Consider the following 18,981-nt stretch of genomic DNA (forward strand, 5'->3'; position numbering starts at 1 on the left):
TAAGATAAGATAAGCTTTATTGATCTCACAGTGGAGAAATTCACTTGTCCCATCGGCTCAATAGTCAAAAGTCAGAAGAAGGTGTCAAAGTATGTAAGTAGAATCAGTTAGATACATTTATACAGCTATATACAATATATATATATATATATATATATATATATATATATATATATATATATATATATATATATATATATATATATATATATATATATATATATATATATATATATATATATATATCTATCTTGGTTACATCTGTAGCAAATTTGGTGTTCACACAACAAGCAATTGAGAAGTTAAACATGTTTAGTTTGAGAGAAATCCAGGCAAACCCCTATTGTGTCATTTTGGCTTAGGTTGACACATTTTTTTGGAATTTATTGCTGAAATTGAAAATGTGGGATGCTATTATTCATTTGGTCATGAAACTACAGTCACAACAACATCATTTTTAATTTTCTTTTAGCACTCTTTACACACCAATTATAAACTATATATACAAACAAATGAAAAAAAAAGAAAAAGAAATCAGAGTTGTGCTAATGACTTTGACTTTAATGGATTCAGTGTCTTGTTGGCTTTCGTTAGCAATGCTAACGAGATGATGGGACTCTAACATGTTTTCCACATCTTGTTGATGAACTCGTCAGGAAATGTAACGTCTAAAAATATAATTTTTTTTTTATGGAAGAATAGAGCAGAAATATTCTGTTGTTAGTCCCTCGGAGGGTAAATTTAGGTTAACCAGCAGCAGAGTTTAACGCAAATGGATGTTTTCTCTGGAGTTGCGCTCCGGTGTTGCGCAGGTCCGTGTTAAACTCCCTTTGACGCTGCCGCAGGTACCTGCAGGAGGTGGGCTACACAGACACCATCTTGGACGTCAAGTCGCAGAGAGTGCGAGCCCTGCTGGGACTCGCCGGGGACGGAGCCGGGAAGACGGGCGAACGGACGAGCACGGAGCCCCCGGTCAACGGGCCCAACTCCACGCCAAAGGGCCTGGGGACCAGAGGGTGAGTACGCGGCGCTGATCCTACATGTTATAGTGCGAGACTCGGGTTGGAGGACTCTTAGTCCTTAGCAGATGCTCGGCTCCTTGCTGCTGAGCTGGAGCCGTCACCAGCTTCAGTCAGAGTTTATTTTCTTGTAGGGTTGGACAATATAGGAAAAAAAATAAATAAAAATATCAATAAAATAGAAACCGTATTGATCCATATGGATAATTATCAACAAATTCAAAATGTATTTTAAGTGCAGCCCTAACCATTTTATGCTGTTGTTTAGCGACATATTTTTTAGACACAGAACACAAACACTGAATTCATACTCAACCCTTTATTCAACCAACTTTTTACCAAAACTACAAATTTTTAAAAAAGAGAAAAAGAACGTGTGCTCTCTGAACTCTTTGTAGGGGGCGGAGCTTGATGACACAGCATTCCTGGGTCTGCGATGTGATTGGTTGGGTGCATTAATGACTGCAGTATTAACCTACATGGCTAGAATGCATAAGGAAGAAAAACCTGTATTCTATTGAATTTATTATTGACCTTTTTTCTATCATCGATATACGTCTATCGTATATATCGATATATATTGCTATTGAATTATCGTCCAGCAGCCCTATTTTCTTGTGTAGGTTCACTTTTATTATGCTCTCCTGGCTAAGTTCAGAGCAGGTCTTTCCAAGAAAGATAGTCCCACATTTATTTTTTTTCCTTATTTCTTCTTTCAGTTTCAGGAAAGTCAACATTTTAGTCTCTCTCCATCTGTCTCGTGCTAAAATAAATAGTTGCTGTGAATATATGAACACATAAAACACGACCTCTGCTCTGTCGTTCTCATAAATCGTAATAAAATTGGTGCTCCTGTAATGTAAACATATCTGAGTTTCTCCAGAGAATCAATCTAACGAGGATCCAACAACAAGCAGTGTTTCTTTTTGTGTGGCCTCACCTTCACAGTTTAGTGGCCTAGACTGACTCGATTAAGAAATGAAAGAAATTTTGTCCTGCATTTTAAATTACACAAAAAAAGGTGTAAATTCAGTTTAAGCGGCACTCCTGGATTCTGGATTCTCACATATCGAGCTAAAGTTTTTCCCTCATGGTTCATGCTTATAACTTGGATTTTCAATTTCTTTCTTTATTTATTTTTTACAAAAACACCTTTTGCCCCAGTTTATTAAGTTTAAACCCATATGGTAATTAGGAGTAAATATTACAAATTTACTCTATTTAAAGAGGCTGAGAAAAGTTTTAATGCTTGAAAGTAGTTTCTACCTCTTAAGCCAGAGGGTTTATTTTCAGGAAAAAAATGCATATTCGTGCTTTATAAGGCATTTCTCAACTTGTCTAAACTGCTAATCTCTCGAAATTTTAAATTGCCAAGTAAATTGTTCTGGGCCTGAGTAAATGACGATTAAATACCCAAAAATGATGTAAAGAAGGACATAAAGACAATAAATTGTAACTACAACATCTTGGTTACATCTGTAGCAAGTTTGGTGTTCTCACAACAAGCAATTGAGAAGATATAAATATTTTGATTGAAAAAAATCCAGGCAAACCCCTATTGTGTCATTTTTGCTTAGTTTTACACATTGTTTGAAATTGTTCCAAATAAAAGTAAAAAAACAAAGCAACTGGACTTGTTATCCGTAGTAGACGTCTGCAGTATACCATTTATACTTTATACCATTGTTTTGCAATGGTATAAAGCTTGTTACTCCACATTACTCCAGACTTTTTGAATTGAGAAAAGTTCCTGGAGAGGAAGCGAAACCTCTTCTACTACGGATAACAAGTCCAGTTGCTTTGTTTTTTTACTTTTTTTTGGGATGACCATGACCTGTATGACTTAGAATCTTCACCAGCATTGTTAAATTGAAAATATGGGATGCTATTATTCATTTCGTCATGAAACTACAGTCACAACAACATAATTTTTCATTTTTTTAGCACTCTTTACACACTAATTACAAACTATATATACAAACAAATCAGAGTTGTGCTAATTCAGTGTCTTGTTGGCTTTCATTAGCAATGCATCGTTCGGCGCTGCTACGTGTCTGAACCAGGCCCACCAAGACACAATGTTGGTCATAAATTGCATTTTTGGCTCTCTGAGTGCTTTTGTGTGGTGTTTGAGCTGTGGTCAGTGGATAGTAGCCTCGTGAGACCATCCTGATCTCGCGAGCTTTCAAGGTTTCACTCGCAGATCAGTCTGGCTACCCTCCGTTAAAGAAAATTTGGAGCCGTTCACCAAACGAACGTCCAATCAGCGTTGGCTTTGAGGCGGGTTGAGGTGTGACGCAACGAGAAGCGCGACAGTTCAGTCTAAAGAACATGGCGGCTTCAGCCGATGAAACTAGCGTTAGCGTGGCTATCGAGCAAGTTTTATCGGAATTACAGAGTATTTCTTTGCTGAGCTAACGAGCCTTTACCTGCAGCAGCAAGAGTAGCTTGGCTTGTGGTTGTGTTTTCGTCGTCGCTCGTAACAGAGCGACGACGAAGCATGTTGATGAGTACGGTATATGCTTCGTTGATCTGATTGGTTTATTTGGCCCGTCTATCACCAACATAGGCCAATCAGCTAACCAGTATTTTCGCCCCTTCCCAAAATTACTTTAACGGAAGGTTTCCAGATGGAAACCTTGCGGATGCGGAGCAAATCTATCTGGCGGCGTCAGGTTAAGTGGATAGCAGAATGAAGTAGATACTTTTGTAGAGGAGATGTAGATCTGGACATGTGATAAGCGTGTGTCTGTCTCAGTTAGTCGACTACAGGCGCGTTGTTGTTGCTAAAGATCTCAAGCATCCTTGAAATGAGGCTCGCAGGCTTAAGAGGTTAAAGGCTGTAGAGCTCAGTCGTAATCAGACATGCTGGTGTTGGTGTGAACAGAAAGCTTTGGGACTCTCATGACCACTGACGCGTATTTATTTATATATATTTTTTTTATTTTCTGTGCAGAAAAGTTGAGCTGTCTGACACCAGCGCCGTGCTGGAGGCCTTCAAATTCATCGAGAACGCAGCGGCGGAGTTCAGCGACGAAGACGAGGAGGAGGATAGTGACGGGAGAGACAGGACTAATGTGGAATCCAGGACTGTAAGAAACCCGTCTATTAAAAACAATCTAGTGCGGTCCCAGGCGTTCCCATGCAGGTTGTAAAGAAACCAAATCCCTCCTCAGATTGTGCGGAAGAAGCCCTCCTCCTCCTCCTCGTCGACGTCGTCCTCGCCGTCTCCGGCCAGCATGGACACCAGCGAGGACCCCGACACGGAGGAGGCCCTGAAGGGCTTCGACTTCCTGTCAAATACTGACGAGATGGACACCTCGTCAGAGTCCAGAGGGACGGGGGACGGCACAGACTGGGGTAAGTACGGCTGGGACGCCACCAACGCAGCTACGGCGCCGTTAGGGGGAAAAAAAAAACGGATGAGATGAGGACAGGAGACCAATTATCGGCTGCAGTAATCTTTTTTTTTTTTTTTTCCTCTCCCAGTTTGATGTTCATGGAGTCGTCTTCATTCATTGTTCACGCTGTGGTCATAAACCATGACATTAGGGACCGTCTCTGTTTAACCCACAGCTTATGTTCCACCGTGTGTTCCCATAGCCAGTCCACTGTGTGTCTCCCACTCGTTTTTACTCTCAGATCATTTACCTTCAAGTAACACTGAGCTTTAGAAAAAAAAAAAGAAATACGCAGTGGCTCGTAAAAGCGTTCACTGTTTTCTTGTTACAACCATAAACATCAGCGTCTTCTATTGGGATTATATATACGATCGTTTGCGTTTAGCTCCCTTCACTTTGGTGCCCGTAGGTAAAAGGCAGAAATCTTCAGAAATCTCCTAATTTCTCTGTGAAGGCCTCACAGGTTTGTTGGAGAACTTTGGCCAACAAAACGCCTCATGGAGATCATCTCCGCTTCGTGTCAGGGATCAAGATGTGGAGATGTTTAAAGCAGAGTTTGGTTATAGGATAATATGTTCAGACCACCTTCCAAAAAAAATGGGAAGTTTACGCAACGGCTGCACACCCGCCAGCATACGAGGCAAGGAGGAGCGACTCTGGAGGAGATGCAGAGTCCCACGGCTCAGGTGGAACAATCTGTTGACGGGACAACTGGTCGTGTAACTCATAAAAAAGGGCTTATTGGAAGAGTGACAAGCCTCTGTGGTCAGATCAGGGTTTTTTGACCTACATGCCACATGCCTGTCGTGAAATATGGAGATGGCTGCATGCCGTGGAGAGGTTTTCCACAGAAAGGGAAGCCGGTCAGAAGTGATGGTCTATTGATCTGTCAGAACGGCCTAGTTAAAGTCCAGAATAGAGGGCCTGAGGCAGAACTTGAAACAGGGAAGCTTTTCATCTGTGATTGCACAAAGTACAACGAGGTTTTCCCTCAGGGAAGCTGATCAAACATCTGGACGCCACTTTTCAGATTTTTATTTAAAAAAAAAAAAAAAAAAAAACAGTAAAACTTGTTTTATGTTGCTTCTATTTCAGTTGGCTGCTAATTGTCTTCAGTCTGTCCCATGAAATCCCAATAAAAGACATGAAGGTTTGTGGTTGTAACGTCAGGAAAAAAAAAAGGGAGAAAATGAAATAAAATCAAGGCGTACTATACTATAGGACTGTGTGATGTTTTGAGTTAATGAGTAAAAAGATTTGATTATTGGAGGGGAAATACAAATAGTTTAAATGAACGATTTCCTCTCGTGACGTTGTCTCTCTGTTGGTACACCCTTATAGTAAAAAAAATATGAAGAGATTCAGGAGAAACCAATGAGTCCAATATGGGCATGAGAGCTTGCTTTAAAAGGTTAATCTCTTTAAAAAACAAAACAACTATGAGCCTGAGGGAGGCACGCATCCACTGCTCATCCGCTCTGGCAGGTCAGCCTCTCCTCTCGACCCACACAGCTCCTCAACAGCCTCTCGGTCTGGTTTTTGTCCCCCCTGTGTAGAGAAGGACGAGCAGGGTCCCGTTTCTGAGGCCTGGGACGTGGACCCGGGCCTGATTACCAAACTCAAGGAGCAGTACAAAAAGGAGCGCAAGGGGAAAAAGGGGGTGAAGAGTAAGTGCCGATAGACATCGCTGCCTCCTTCGGCCTCTTTTCTCTGCAGAGACTTTTTCCCTGAGCTCGATCGAAACGCCTCAGATCAAAACGAGCACATCTTTCTTTTTCCATCTCCTCCTCGTTTGTCTCTCCCTGTCCTCTTTATCTTCCAGCTCGTGCCTGCCTCCCCAAATGAGCTACATTGCTCGAATTGCATGCCTGTCTGTTGCATTTGTTCCCCTTCACTTTACGTTGACGCCATCATCTCGTCTGTGTTAAATATTACACTGCAAAAATAGAACTAAAAATAAGGAACTTTTTCTTGAAATGAGAGTATTTTTCCTTTGATTTGAGCAGGTAAATAAGATTATTTGCCAATGGAATAAGATTTTTTTACACTTAAAATAGGAACAATTCATCTCCATCACCTTATTTCAAGTGGAGTATGTCTAATTATCTTATTTTAGGGGTAGAATTACTCATTCCATTGGCAGATAATCTTATTTACCTGCTCAAATCAAGGAGAAATACGTTCATTTTAAGAAAATTTTACTTATTTTTAGTTCTCTTTTTGCAGTGTAGCGTCTAAGGTGACGCTTTGTGGCGGAAAGGCGGTCCCGTCTCCCATCTGGGCCTCCAGCCATCTCTGCAGACATCTGTCTTTTGTAGTCACAATAACATAACGATCACCATCAAATGTCCTCGTCCATCTGCCATGTTGATACTCCAGTAGCGAATAACGTAGCTGCTGATGTAGATAAAACAGCGAATACAAAGCTTTTCTCACTGATTCAGAGAAGTGACTCAGCTGAATGATGATCTTGCTCCCAGATGAAGTACCGACTTCAGCCTCATTTACCAGCTGAGAGCTCTTATATTTCGCTCTTATGCAAGACTCCCCTTCGTCTTTGATTGATCATGAGATCAACAACGTGCTTCGGCGCCTTTTCTTTTCCCCACATGACTCAAACGCCTTTTTTACGCTTTGATTTCTGCTCATCTGATCTAACAAATATCGTGATTTATTTATTTTTCTTCACTCTTTCGGTGCTTTATCACTCTGGTGTTCATGTGGAGAGACTAAATTGCAGCGAGTTGAGTTAAAACATTCAGACCACTGACTGACGTCAGTCTCTTTTTGAACACAAGCCTTCCTGTGAGCAAATTCTCAGAGGCTTGCAAGAACATGTTGGTGGATTTTTGTAAAGTTTAAACTGAATCGTCAAAACTATTTTCCGGCTAACGGGCATGTGACTGAAGCTGGTGTCAGTAAATTTTCTAAAGACTCTATGCTGTCTGAGAACTTTTCAGAGCCAAGCTGTTCCCCCATCAATGCCAAGCTTAAATTAAATAATAATCTCCATACGGTTACTAATACAAAAAGAAAGAGGAAATATAGTTCTGGGCAGAAGCTTACATAAATCACTGAGTACAAATACTACATGTTTTTAGGCTCTTAATGAGCCGTTAAACGTTTTCGATGCACAAGTTTGAATTAATTGTGAATAATTCTGGACGATAAAGAAAAAAAAAAACATATCGATAAAATAGAAACCATATTGATTGATATCGATAATTATCAGCAAATTAAAAAAAACATATATTTGAAGTGCAGCACAGAACATTTTATGCTGTTCCTTGACGACCTGTTTTTATATACAGAACACACAACAACCAACTTTTTGCCAAAACTGCATGTTTTTAAAAAAGAAAAAGGAAAGCTTGCTCTCTGAAGTCTTTGAAGGGGGCGGAGCTTGGTGTTAAACTGTTAAACTTTTTATTGATAGACGTCCATCGATCGATTATATATTGTTATTAAGTTATTGTCCAACCCTAATTGTGAATTTGATGTTCTCTCTACTTCACACAGGCTCAAATATAGACATGAACAACTTATATTTAGGTGAATCTACCTTAGAAAGTTGCGTAGAAAACACACTTTCTGTTGCCATCAGCATAATTGTGGCCGAATATTTGACCTCTCTTCTGACTGGGACTGAATGTCGCACTGGTTCTGATCGTATTCTGAATGGCTCTCTCCACACAGTCCACCCCAAAAGATAAATGTGCCTCAACACCTTTTCTACCTTTTTTTTTTAGGACTCTGCTGCTGGCCTCCCTTCACCTTTCTATTTTTACTGATATATTTTGCTTTTTCTTCTTATTTCAGTGTCGCTGTCCTCCTTTCTTTATTTGCTTCGGCACATGCCCACTGCTTTCTGATTTAAAACATTTTCTTTCATTTCTCGCCCGCTCCCCAAATTGTTATCATTTGCTTGAACTTGTTAACGGGACTTGTCAACAGGGCCCAACCGGTCTAAGCTGCAAGACATGCTGGCCAACCTGAGAGACGCCGAGGACCTGTCCCACATGCAGCCTCCGTCGGCCCCGCAGCCTCGGCCCAACGTGGCCCGCTTCAGTGAGCACGAGGGAAGCAGGACCGATGAAGGTGCCTCACCAAATCCAACACGGATCTACCTCCCTATGCCAATTATTTCCTGTTTGACTGATGTCTTTTCATTGTTTGGTTTTGCTTGTTTTTCTCTTGTAGTTGAAGCGATGACTTTCCCCCCCACACCAGGGAAGTCCTTCATTATGGGCCCAGATGAGGGCATGGAGAACGTTCTGGGCCTGGGGGAGCTGGCCGGGCTCACCGTGGCCAACGAGGCTGACAGCATGGCCTATGACGTGAGTGGAGAAGGTCGCATGAATCGCGTGGAGATCAGAATTTACGACAGGGGTGTCAAACATACGGCCCGCGGGCCGGATACTGCCCGCCGAACAATTTAGTCCGGCCCGGTGGCTAAATGCATTTTAGCCACCAAATTTTTTTTTTTTCTTTCTTTTCCCAGTGTCCTGTCTGGCAATGTGGCAATAAGGATTGTTGTCTTAATGCCAAAAAGAGCTCATCAGATTTGACTTTCACAAGTGGAGCAGTCCTGCTTTCTCCATAGTGCTCCACTTGATTTATGAATGTGAATAGTTTTTTTTTTTTTTACTTTTATTCAAACAATTCCTTGACACAGTCCACATTTATGTTTTAACATTGCAACATAATTACAAATATTACAGATTTCAAACATACATAGTCCAGAACTCCCCTTTCCCCGTCCCTCCTATGAATGTGAATAGTTTTATTATGATTCATGCGAGGAATATCTCAAATGATATGGACACTACAATAAGAAAGTAGGAGAGGAAAGGAAGAACAAGAAGAAAAAAAACAAAAGGTGAAAGAAAGAGGAGATAAACGGAAGAGAATGATAAAACAATTATTGAAAAAAACATGTACTTTGTTTAATTGAAAATATGCAGTTCCTATATTGTCCACGAGGGGCGCTGTGTTTTAATTAGCAGCTTAAGCTTCAGGTGTAGAAAAATTTAAATAATTTCTTAATTTTTATCTGTTTGATGTATTTTGTCATGCAGGACAGTGTTTTTAAGTTCCAAAAAATGTGAATAAATGTTTTTCAACATTGTATAATCACTGTGATCAGTTCTTATGCATAATGCACAAGTAAATGTTTAACTGAGTAAAAGTATTGTTGAATTTGTACAGACTTTTCTTGAAAAAACGCTGAGGTTATTCATAATATATTGTGTAAAAGTGAAATTAATTTAATATAAAAATCAACAACAAGTCCACTTTTATTAGTTCTATTTAATCTTACAATGAGTTAACTCGTGTGGCCCTCTTCAGATCAGATTAAGCTGTATGCGGCCCCTAAACCAAAATGAGTTTGACACCCCTGGTTTACGAGATTTAAAATTTATTTTTATGATGTTTACACGTGTATTATTTTGATTATCTTGATGTCTTGTCCTCAGATTGGCAACAATAAGGATGCCATGAGGAAAAACATGGAACCCCAAGTTCACCCTGCGGAGTCATTTCGACGGGATTCGTGCTCTGACTTTTCACCCCGTGGAGCCGGTCCTGATCACCGCGTCCGAGGACCACACCCTCAAGATGTGGAACCTGCAAAAGACAGCTCCTGCCAAGAAGTAAGACCTCGGTGTTCACTCGCCATCAGACGGCTGCTTTGACTTTTATTTCTACATTAAATGACCAAACCTGCAGCCGTTTGTCACTGCGTCTGCAGGAGGACCTAAAGGAGCACAGCAGCTTTTTAGCACGAGGAAATAATAAATAAATAGTAAATATTACAGCCACAACTGGGACTGCCAGAATAAAAACTAATCCCAGAAAACAAGCAGTTGTATGAATTGAGGTCTATAAAATGTGGCCTTAATGAATATTTCTCTGCAATTGGTCCCTGAAAGGACTAACCCCAGTGTTAATATCCCTTTTTCGATTCATTTGTCCTTTATTTTTCACCCATTAATGTTATAAATGTTCAGGGACCCAACAAGTTTAGCTAAACAGACCCATTACCACTGAGGTATATCAGTGGTAATGGCTCTAAATTATTATTTTTTTTTATTTTTTATGTTCCATTTGTCTGCAAAGCAGTGATGTTATCCAGCACGTTTTTCTATATCTCTCTGCTTTTTCTGGATGATGGCAGTCCCAGTCCTACTTGCGGCACCAAAGTCACATGATTTGCTGCAGCAAAGTGTCCCTACGCTGCAAAAAGTGAACTAAAAGTAAGCAAAGATTTCTTGAAATGAGTGAATTTGACCTTAATTTGAGCAGGTAAATGGGATTATCTGCCAATGGAATGAGTATTTTGACCCCTAAAATAAGATAATTGGATAATACTGCAGTTCAAATAACATGAATTGTTCCTATTTTAAGTGCAAAAATATTTGGCAGATCATTTAAACTTCCCTGCTCACATAAAGGACAAATAGACTAATTTCAAGAAAATTGTACTTACTTTTAGTTCCCTTTTTGCAGTCTGTGACAAAAAGCAGGCCTTGTGTTGCAGCTCAGCAACCTGCAGTCTGCGTAAAACTGGATTTATTCTTGCAAATTTATCTATGTGAGGCTTAATTTTGACTCAGCACTCAGATTTCAGATTTCTCAGATGTTTTGGTTGTCTCTTCTAAATGAATAAACATTATTATGTCAGCAGGAGTACATCTTTAGACGTGGAGCCCATCTACACTTTCAGAGCCCACAGGTAAAAAAAACACTTTTATGAAAGCTATTTTTCTTTCTTTTACCGTTAAAACAAACGATTTAATAGTTGATTGTTTTCCCATAAACAGGGGGGCTGTGCTGAGCGTGGTGATGAGCAGCACGGGGGAGCAGTGTTTCAGCGGAGGGGTCGACGGCACCATCCAGTGCTGGAACATGCCCAACCCAAACATCGATCCCTACGACTCCTACGGTGAGCTCAGCGTTCGCCCTTTGATTGAATCAGGAGGATTTCTAGCAGCAAAGCATTAAAAGGTGACTGTGGTCCTCCTGTGTTCTGGGCGACAGACCCGTCGGTGCTGCGTGGAGAGCTGGGTGGCCACACCGACTCGGTGTGGGGTTTGGTGTACAGCAGCGCGCACCAGCGCCTCCTCTCCTGCTCCGCAGACGGAACGGTCCGGCTGTGGGACGCCAACACCACCTCCCCTTCACTCGCAGTATTCAACGAAAACAAAAGTAACAAACCCAATGGCCTGCATCGTTTTGACCTTTTATCTCGTTTTTATTTCAAATCAAAGAATTCAAACACTATTTTATTTTTTTAATTGTTGTTGCCGGTTTGTTCCTCTGCTAGAGTTGGGAGTTCCCTCCTCTGTGGACCTGGTGTGCAGTGAACCCGCTCATCTGGTCACGTCCTTCACAAACGGCCAGATCGGCCTCTTCAACATGGAGACCCGTCAGCTGGTCCTCAGCATGGACTCTAATGTAGAGCCAGGTAAGTTTAGGGAGGCTGCTGGCTCAACACTGAAACTGTACTACAAATGGTACATTTTACAGCTGGAACACACATTGATTCATTGTTTCAGTGAAGAAATGAATGGGTAGTTGCCTATATTTACTAACCTGACTCTCGCCAGATGTATGTCGCTCCGTCTAGCTCCACTCACATCCATCTGGGACACCGCCATAGGAATGGCCTTTACTGAAGGCTGGGCCTTATCAAAAATCCTTGCATATGATTGGATAAGCTACTTGTCTGTCATCTTTATCGACGTGCTATTTCAACCACTCACACCGAAGCTAACCCGTGACGCTGTGAGAGCGACGCAGGAAAAAACAAAACTTTTTTTCTTTTTAATGTGTTTGCGGCTCTAGTGGCACGTGTTTTATTGACAGTGAGCTGACAGGAAGAGGGGGGAAGACAGGCAGCAAAGCGCCGCGGGTCGGAGTCGATCCCGGGCCGACCGCGTCGAGGACTAAAGGCCTCCTAACACGGTTCGCTGCGGACACGCCCCGGAAAACAAAACTTGCCAAATCCGGTCGGGAGAAGGGCGAAAACATGGTTTCCACCAACAAAAGCCTTCAGAGGCGTTCTCTGATGTTCTTTTAATGAAACAATATCAGGTAGATTGGACAACACGGAAGAAATAGCAGCATCAATGCTAACGCTTGCTTCCTCGATGCGAGCCGCCATTGTTGTCTGAATCAAAACAGTCTCACGTCACGGTCGCTTCTCCACTACGTCACATCTATGAAACTCCAGCCCTGCGTTCTGATTGGCTGGACAATAAAATTGTTTGGAGAAATCACTCTCTATGGAAGATGTCCCAGATGGATGTGAGTGGAGCTAGGCAGTGCGACATACAGCTGGTGAGAGTCAGGTTTTATATTTACACCATTGCACCCTTATTATTTTGCACTGCCAACATTGAACTTTTGAAATGAATGCCTTTTTTTTGCACCATTATCTTTGCACTATAAACATGGTTGAACATTCTTCTGCATAGGGTTATATAGGGTTCTATATTGTACTGTTATTTTATTTCAATTGCAATCTCATTACGTTGTTGAAAGCTGTTTGCAACGAAATTTCGTTCTGTATACACAAATGACAATAAAGTTTGTCTAAGTCTAAGGATTACCAAGGAGTCTTTAAAAGTCTATAATTTTAAAATAAAAATGTAATCCCTAAAAGGTCTTAAATTCATTCAAGTCTTAACTTTTTTTATAGGTCTTAAATTTCTTTTAAGGCTCCCTCCACAATAAAATAAATGTATTTACGACTAAACTACGCAGCCAGCCAATCAGCTTTTGTGTGATTGGTCATTCCGTTGTCACTCCAACTCATGGTCCATGTGTAGAAACAGAAGTAGTGCTGCGGTTGTCGTGGGAAAAAGCCAATTTAGCAACACTTGGCAGCGAAAGAACCAGTTTAAGACTTACTTCAAACACCAACGTTGAAGCCTCCTGCTACTTATGCAAAAAAACAAAAAACGTGTTCAATGAAACTGAATTGAACTACCAAAATCAAGCAGCTGGGCCGACATGGACGTTTTTGAGCCAGGGAGGAAGGTACTGTCCAGAAATCTGCAGTCCAAGCTCATTGGACATGTAGCAGCCAGCGGCTTAATGAAGCTTAGTAAAGTAAGTGAATGTTGCATTTTAGCAAGCAAGATTACCAAGACATTTATTATATTTATTTAAGTATTTGGTAAAACTGCAACTCAAGTACCGTAGTAACTGTAGCATCATAACATCTGATTCAATATAAAAAAATGACATAACCAGGCAAACAAAAATCTAAGGTTATTGGGCTAATTTGGAAATCTTGAAAGACGAAAACAAATGTTTTACAAAAAACAACAAAATTCTTACAACTTGATAAACTTTCCCAAATCCAGGTTATTCTACTTTAAAATTTATGAATCCAATACATACTGTAGGTAATTTATATAATTAGGAAATAAAATGAAAACAAAGCTTGTGTATAACCAAGAAGTCTCACTCTAACATATCTGTGGTCAAAAAATAAAGACATTTTTCATTCAGTGAAGTTACTGCTGGTGGGAAGAGTTGCCATAAATTTTACTCAAGAGTAGTGATACTTATTAATAATATAATGCAAGTAAAAGTAAAGGGTACTTTGCAGTAAAACTACACTTTAAAGTATTTTCTCTCTCTTAAAGGTCTTAAAAAGTCTTAAATTTGAGTTGGTGACACCCAAATGCAGAAACCTTACATTTGCATGCAGACATTTTCCTCTCCACCTTACAGTGATTTGTGTGTAAGAACATTAAATAAAATTTTTATTAAAAGGAATTAAGAAATGGAATCATTATTTACAGTTAATATAGTAATTAGATGCTCATCCTGCAGCTTCCTTTCGGCATGTTGCAAATAATGAATCAAGCACTTGTGTTTGTGTTAAGGACTGTCTTTTGCGAAAGCTTTAGGCCCTTTAGTTTTGCACGCTAAAAAAACAAAACAAACTATGATGGAGCGTGAAGCATGGAGATGGCGTCATTGTGCTGTTGGGATGTTTTTTTCTTGAGTGGTGATAAGGAAGTCGTTCAGAGGTGACGGCAGCAGAGGGCAGCCTCGCATGAAAACATCTGAGGCTGCAGAAGACTGGGGTGGAGAACGTCCTAGTCAAAGTCCAGATCTAAAACATAAAATTTGTCTTCTAACACATAAAAAAATCACAGTTTAAAACATCTTAGCGGTTTGACTACCTTACTTCTGTTGTAACAGGTATTAAACATTTTATTCTGTTTCGACCAACGCTAATGTTGTCATTTCCTTGTTGTCTTGAGACAAATATGCCTCAGTTTTGTTTTTATATCGTTTTTTTTTTTTTTTTTTTTAAACCAGGCACTCCCTGTCAGATCAACAAGGTCCTCAGCCACCCGACTCTTCCAATCACCGTCACAGCGCAGGAGGACCGACACATCAAGTTCTTCGACAATAACAGCGGGAAGCTGATTCACTCCATGGTGGCCCACCTGGATGCCGTCACCAGCTTGGCTGTGGATCCAAACGGACTTTATCTCATGTCAGGCAGTGAGTATCCAGCACCTTTTGTTTGCTCTCCTGTTCTGTGTTCTGATTGGTCGACTCAAAGCCAGCCTAACAACAACTGACTGTATTTAGAAAATGTTAATTATCTGCACAATGAGTGTAAATGAGATTTATTTACGACACCACCCTCCATATTCATTGGCGCCCCTGGTTAAAAAAAAAAAGAAAGTGCAAAAACTCTTAAATTATTATTTAACCATATATTTTGTTGCAGGCATTATCTCAAATTTAGAATTAGCCAAACTTTAATATGAGCGCAAGTATTCAGAGAGAAATGAAAAAACAGCTTATTAGGATTGTTTGGAGAAAAATCACTGGTGCCACTTTTATAGACATTGCTAACAATTTCTAAAGAAAATAATAATTTTTGTTTTAGTCGGTGTCTATAGAAACATCTTATCAGTAATGAACGACTTCCTGTTTCGATGGGGTGAATGTTATTGTCATACAAACAGGAAGGAAACCTGTTTCTCAGTACAATTCAAATAGTTTCTTTGCGCTCATCAACAAATGCCAAACAACATAAAATGCACATATTTATAAAAAAAAAAAAAAAGGTTATTTTCAGAGGCAGCCTGAAAAAATGCATTTAATTCTGCAGATAACAGAGCTGCAAATATACTAAGTCATGTAGAAATGAGGCCAATTTCTCTGAGAGAAAAGGAAACGTGCCGTTCAAGTAAGTCAAAAACCAGGAAATGGAAACAAAAACCGAACTATCTACTTAAACTTGCCCAAATATAAAGCTGGTGCTCTATTTAAAAAAAAGATCTATGATGCTGTGTGATGTTTAAGTGCAGGATGTCATGAACTGTGTGAACTAGCCGGATAGATTGGGCAAAGTATTTAAACGCAGGCCTACAAATAAATTATGCACCTCATTTTATGAAAAAAATCTATATTACTAAATAAAAAACGAATTAAAGGTTGGATTGTGCTGATTATGATTCACTTGGATTAGATTATCCTGCTAAAGATGAATTTATTTTAAGGTGTTTTTGTGCATCTTCATCAGGCTAAATAAGTGTGAAAGGTGCTGTGTGACTATACCTGCCAGATTATTCTTTCACAACCTGATTTCACAACATTTTACTAGAAAATTAAAAGATTTCTCATTTTGAACACTTTAATGACACAGTTGGAAACTCCAGACACAACAAAGTCCCAAATAGGACAGAAATAAAAACCTTATTTTTTGTCTCGTATCAGGTCTACTTGTGGGTAATTTTTGATCACTCCTAGAAAACACGACTCATTATCGGGGGGCTAAAAGCCAAAACGAAACAGTCACACACGTTGTTCTGTCCGCAGGCCACGACTGCTCCATCCGCCTGTGGAACCTGGAGAGTAAAACCTGCATCCAGGAGTTCACGGCTCACAGAAAGAAGTTCGAGGAGTCGATCCACGACGTGGCGTTCCATCCGTCTAAATGCTACATCGCCAGCGCCGGGGCGGACGCTCTCGCCAAGGTGTTCGTATGACACGGAGTGACGCGTCCCTCCCCCCCCACAGCCTCGCTCTCTGACTCAGTCTCCCGTGATCAGGGACCAATAGAGACACTGCAGGGGACGGACCGTCAGGCAGGGGGGTCCAGTCCCACCTCAAACTATCCACTGGTCTCCTGTCGGACTCGCAGACTATGTAGCCAATAGCCTCAAATAGGTTGTGAGGAGGAGAAACTGCTCTCTGGTCCCCGACCCCCGTTCCTCACCACCATCCAGGCAGGCCTGGGTGTGACCGGCCACAGCGCCCCCTGCAGACAGACTCAAACTTCACCTCCGCAGAAAGGAGTGACGTTCAGGACAAGTGGCAGCGAAGAGTGGAGATACGAGGCCCCATCAAGCCCCCCCACCCCCACCCCCCCTTTCCTCCTCCTCCCAAGTGGCTTCATGCTCATCCCAGATCCTCCTCGGATAAACCAAGTTATCCTCCAGGTCACGTTTCGTGTTGCGTTGCAGAACCGCGGGGTGCCAAAGGTTCGACCCGGAGCTGACGCGGAAGCCTCCCACTTCCTCTCCTCAGCTTCCCAGACTGACTCTGCTTGCTTGACCTGCCTTTATTTCCCTTTTTAAAAGAAAAAAAAAAACTATATTGACGAATGTGCCTTTGCTTTAAAAAGGTCTTTAAAATGTTCTTTTAACAAGCTTGTTTTTTTTTTTGTTTTTTTTTTTTTTTGTTTTTGTTTTTTTCAGGTGGAAAAATGGGAAAGGTGGGGAAGCTGGTTGTCGCAATGTTGTCGGTTTTAACATTGGATGTAAAATTACAAATGCTTATAATAAACAAAATATATATTCAGTCTTAAAATTTACAGTGCAGCGTGAGTTTGAGTTTTTGTTTGATAAGTGTGGTTGGGATGTCAGTTCTGTGTGTTTCGAGGCAAAGCTGGTAGAGCGACACAGACGATTAAATGAATTGCCTGTTTCTTAGTTTCAAGCAACTGTACACTTCAGATAACAAGCATATGTGTCCAAAGTAAACCATCTTGGTTATATAATTAAAATTAAACAGACTTGAGTCTAGATGTCAACTTTTAGGATTTATCTAACACATTTTGGCCAGTTTGCTCTTGTTTGAACTGAATGCTGTGTACTGTATATAGTTTTGTTTTTGTTTTTTTTTGTTTTTTTTCCTCCTCCACCCCCCCAGCTGTGTGGACATGCTTTACCACAATGTGATGTATCATGTCCAAATATTTACGGTAGTCCAGTGTTTAGCAGGAGCCTAGTGCAGTTCTTTAGGACTATTTGAAACAATGATTTAACCAAGAGAAATGTCCTGCAGTTCCAGTTTACTGTAAATCCATGAGGTTTGAAAGAAAGCAAAGATTAAAAAAAGAAAGGCAAACAGGATGTTGTACGAGGAGAGTACAGCTTTACATGAGCCATTTTCTCAGTCACTGGTTTGTACATGAGAGTATGTTCGAAATAAAACCTGCTGTAAAATGTTAACTGGGCTCAGGTGTTCGTCATTTTAATGCTGTGTTTGACAGATCCAAGGAAGTGCACCGGAGCCTAAGTAATTTCAAATTCTATATATTTTTTTATTAATTTATAGGCTCTGGTCAGACACTCACCTCTGGAGGTTATTTTCAGTTTAATTCTAATGATTTCTTTAAAACTTTTTCACAGAGGAACAAATATTAAACTTGCTAGAATTGGGTGCAGAGGTTTGATATTGCTGATTTTGTCTATCCAATCTGGGCTTCTGGCAAGTAAAATTCAGCAGATAAATGTGCCTTAGTTAGTGATCATAAATTTAATAGGTCGTAAACGATTAGTTATTTTTTATTTTTTTTCATTTAAACTCAATAACAATATATATAAAATATACAAATAAACAAATATGCCAGGGGTTATGTCACAATAAACAAGTACAGTCAGGAGGAAAGACAAACAAATTGACAAATGATTAGTTATTTGTACTACGGTAGTTCCCCCACCTGTCGAATGATGATGATGTAACCATAATATGCGACTTCCGGGTGGAGAAGCTAGGCAGATGTACCGCGTATCACTCCGCCTCACTGTTTGGTAGGATACTTTTTAAACCATTATTAGCCCAGGAAAGCACAGGCAGATACGATTAGCGAGGCTGTTTGCACAACTCATAAGAAATGTAAACATTTACTCTAATTTTGTTGTAGCTAGAGCGGCCAGCAAAGGGGATTAAACGCATGCGCAGACCGAAGCACCGACCAACACAACAGAATCCGATTCCACCGAGGTAACGGCTGAAAAAGATGTTACGGCACGTGCACAGACCCATGTTGCAGTCTCTCATCTGCTAGCATATGTCTTCGTCCTAATTATAGACACAGACCTCTAAACTTTTATCTTAAGTTAAGATATAATGGCCATGGTCCTAATGACGTGACATGACCATTGTCAACAGGAATTGCTTATAAACTAAAAGTAAAAAAAAGTGTGTCTGACCAGCTAACTAGCTAGCTAGTCAGATACCCACAAGGCTAGTTGTGGTGCAAGCACAGACGCAAGGCTAGCTAGCACCAC

General features: G+C 40.5%; 1 protein-coding gene across 1 annotated transcript in view; it reads left to right on the forward strand.

Moving 5' to 3' along the window:
- LOC105934724 (striatin) overlaps positions 1-17,919 on the forward strand; it is a 50,179-nt gene extending 32,260 nt beyond the window's left edge. Inside the window, 14 exon segments of the mRNA XM_012874844.3 lie at positions 846-1,016; positions 3,976-4,111; positions 4,196-4,379; positions 5,977-6,087; positions 8,375-8,518; positions 8,621-8,757; positions 9,898-9,924; positions 9,926-10,074; positions 11,109-11,156; positions 11,245-11,366; positions 11,462-11,629; positions 11,748-11,888; positions 14,765-14,953; positions 16,283-17,919. Of these exon segments, the coding sequence (XP_012730298.2) occupies positions 846-1,016; positions 3,976-4,111; positions 4,196-4,379; positions 5,977-6,087; positions 8,375-8,518; positions 8,621-8,757; positions 9,898-9,924; positions 9,926-10,074; positions 11,109-11,156; positions 11,245-11,366; positions 11,462-11,629; positions 11,748-11,888; positions 14,765-14,953; positions 16,283-16,452 (1,897 nt within the window). The 3' untranslated portion in view covers positions 16,453-17,919.
- Positions 17,920-18,981: the final 1,062 nt, after the last annotated feature.

The sequence above is a fragment of the Fundulus heteroclitus genome, chromosome 22 (assembly GCF_011125445.2).
Source record: "Fundulus heteroclitus isolate FHET01 chromosome 22, MU-UCD_Fhet_4.1, whole genome shotgun sequence".
Taxonomy (NCBI): Eukaryota; Metazoa; Chordata; class Actinopteri; order Cyprinodontiformes; family Fundulidae; genus Fundulus; species Fundulus heteroclitus.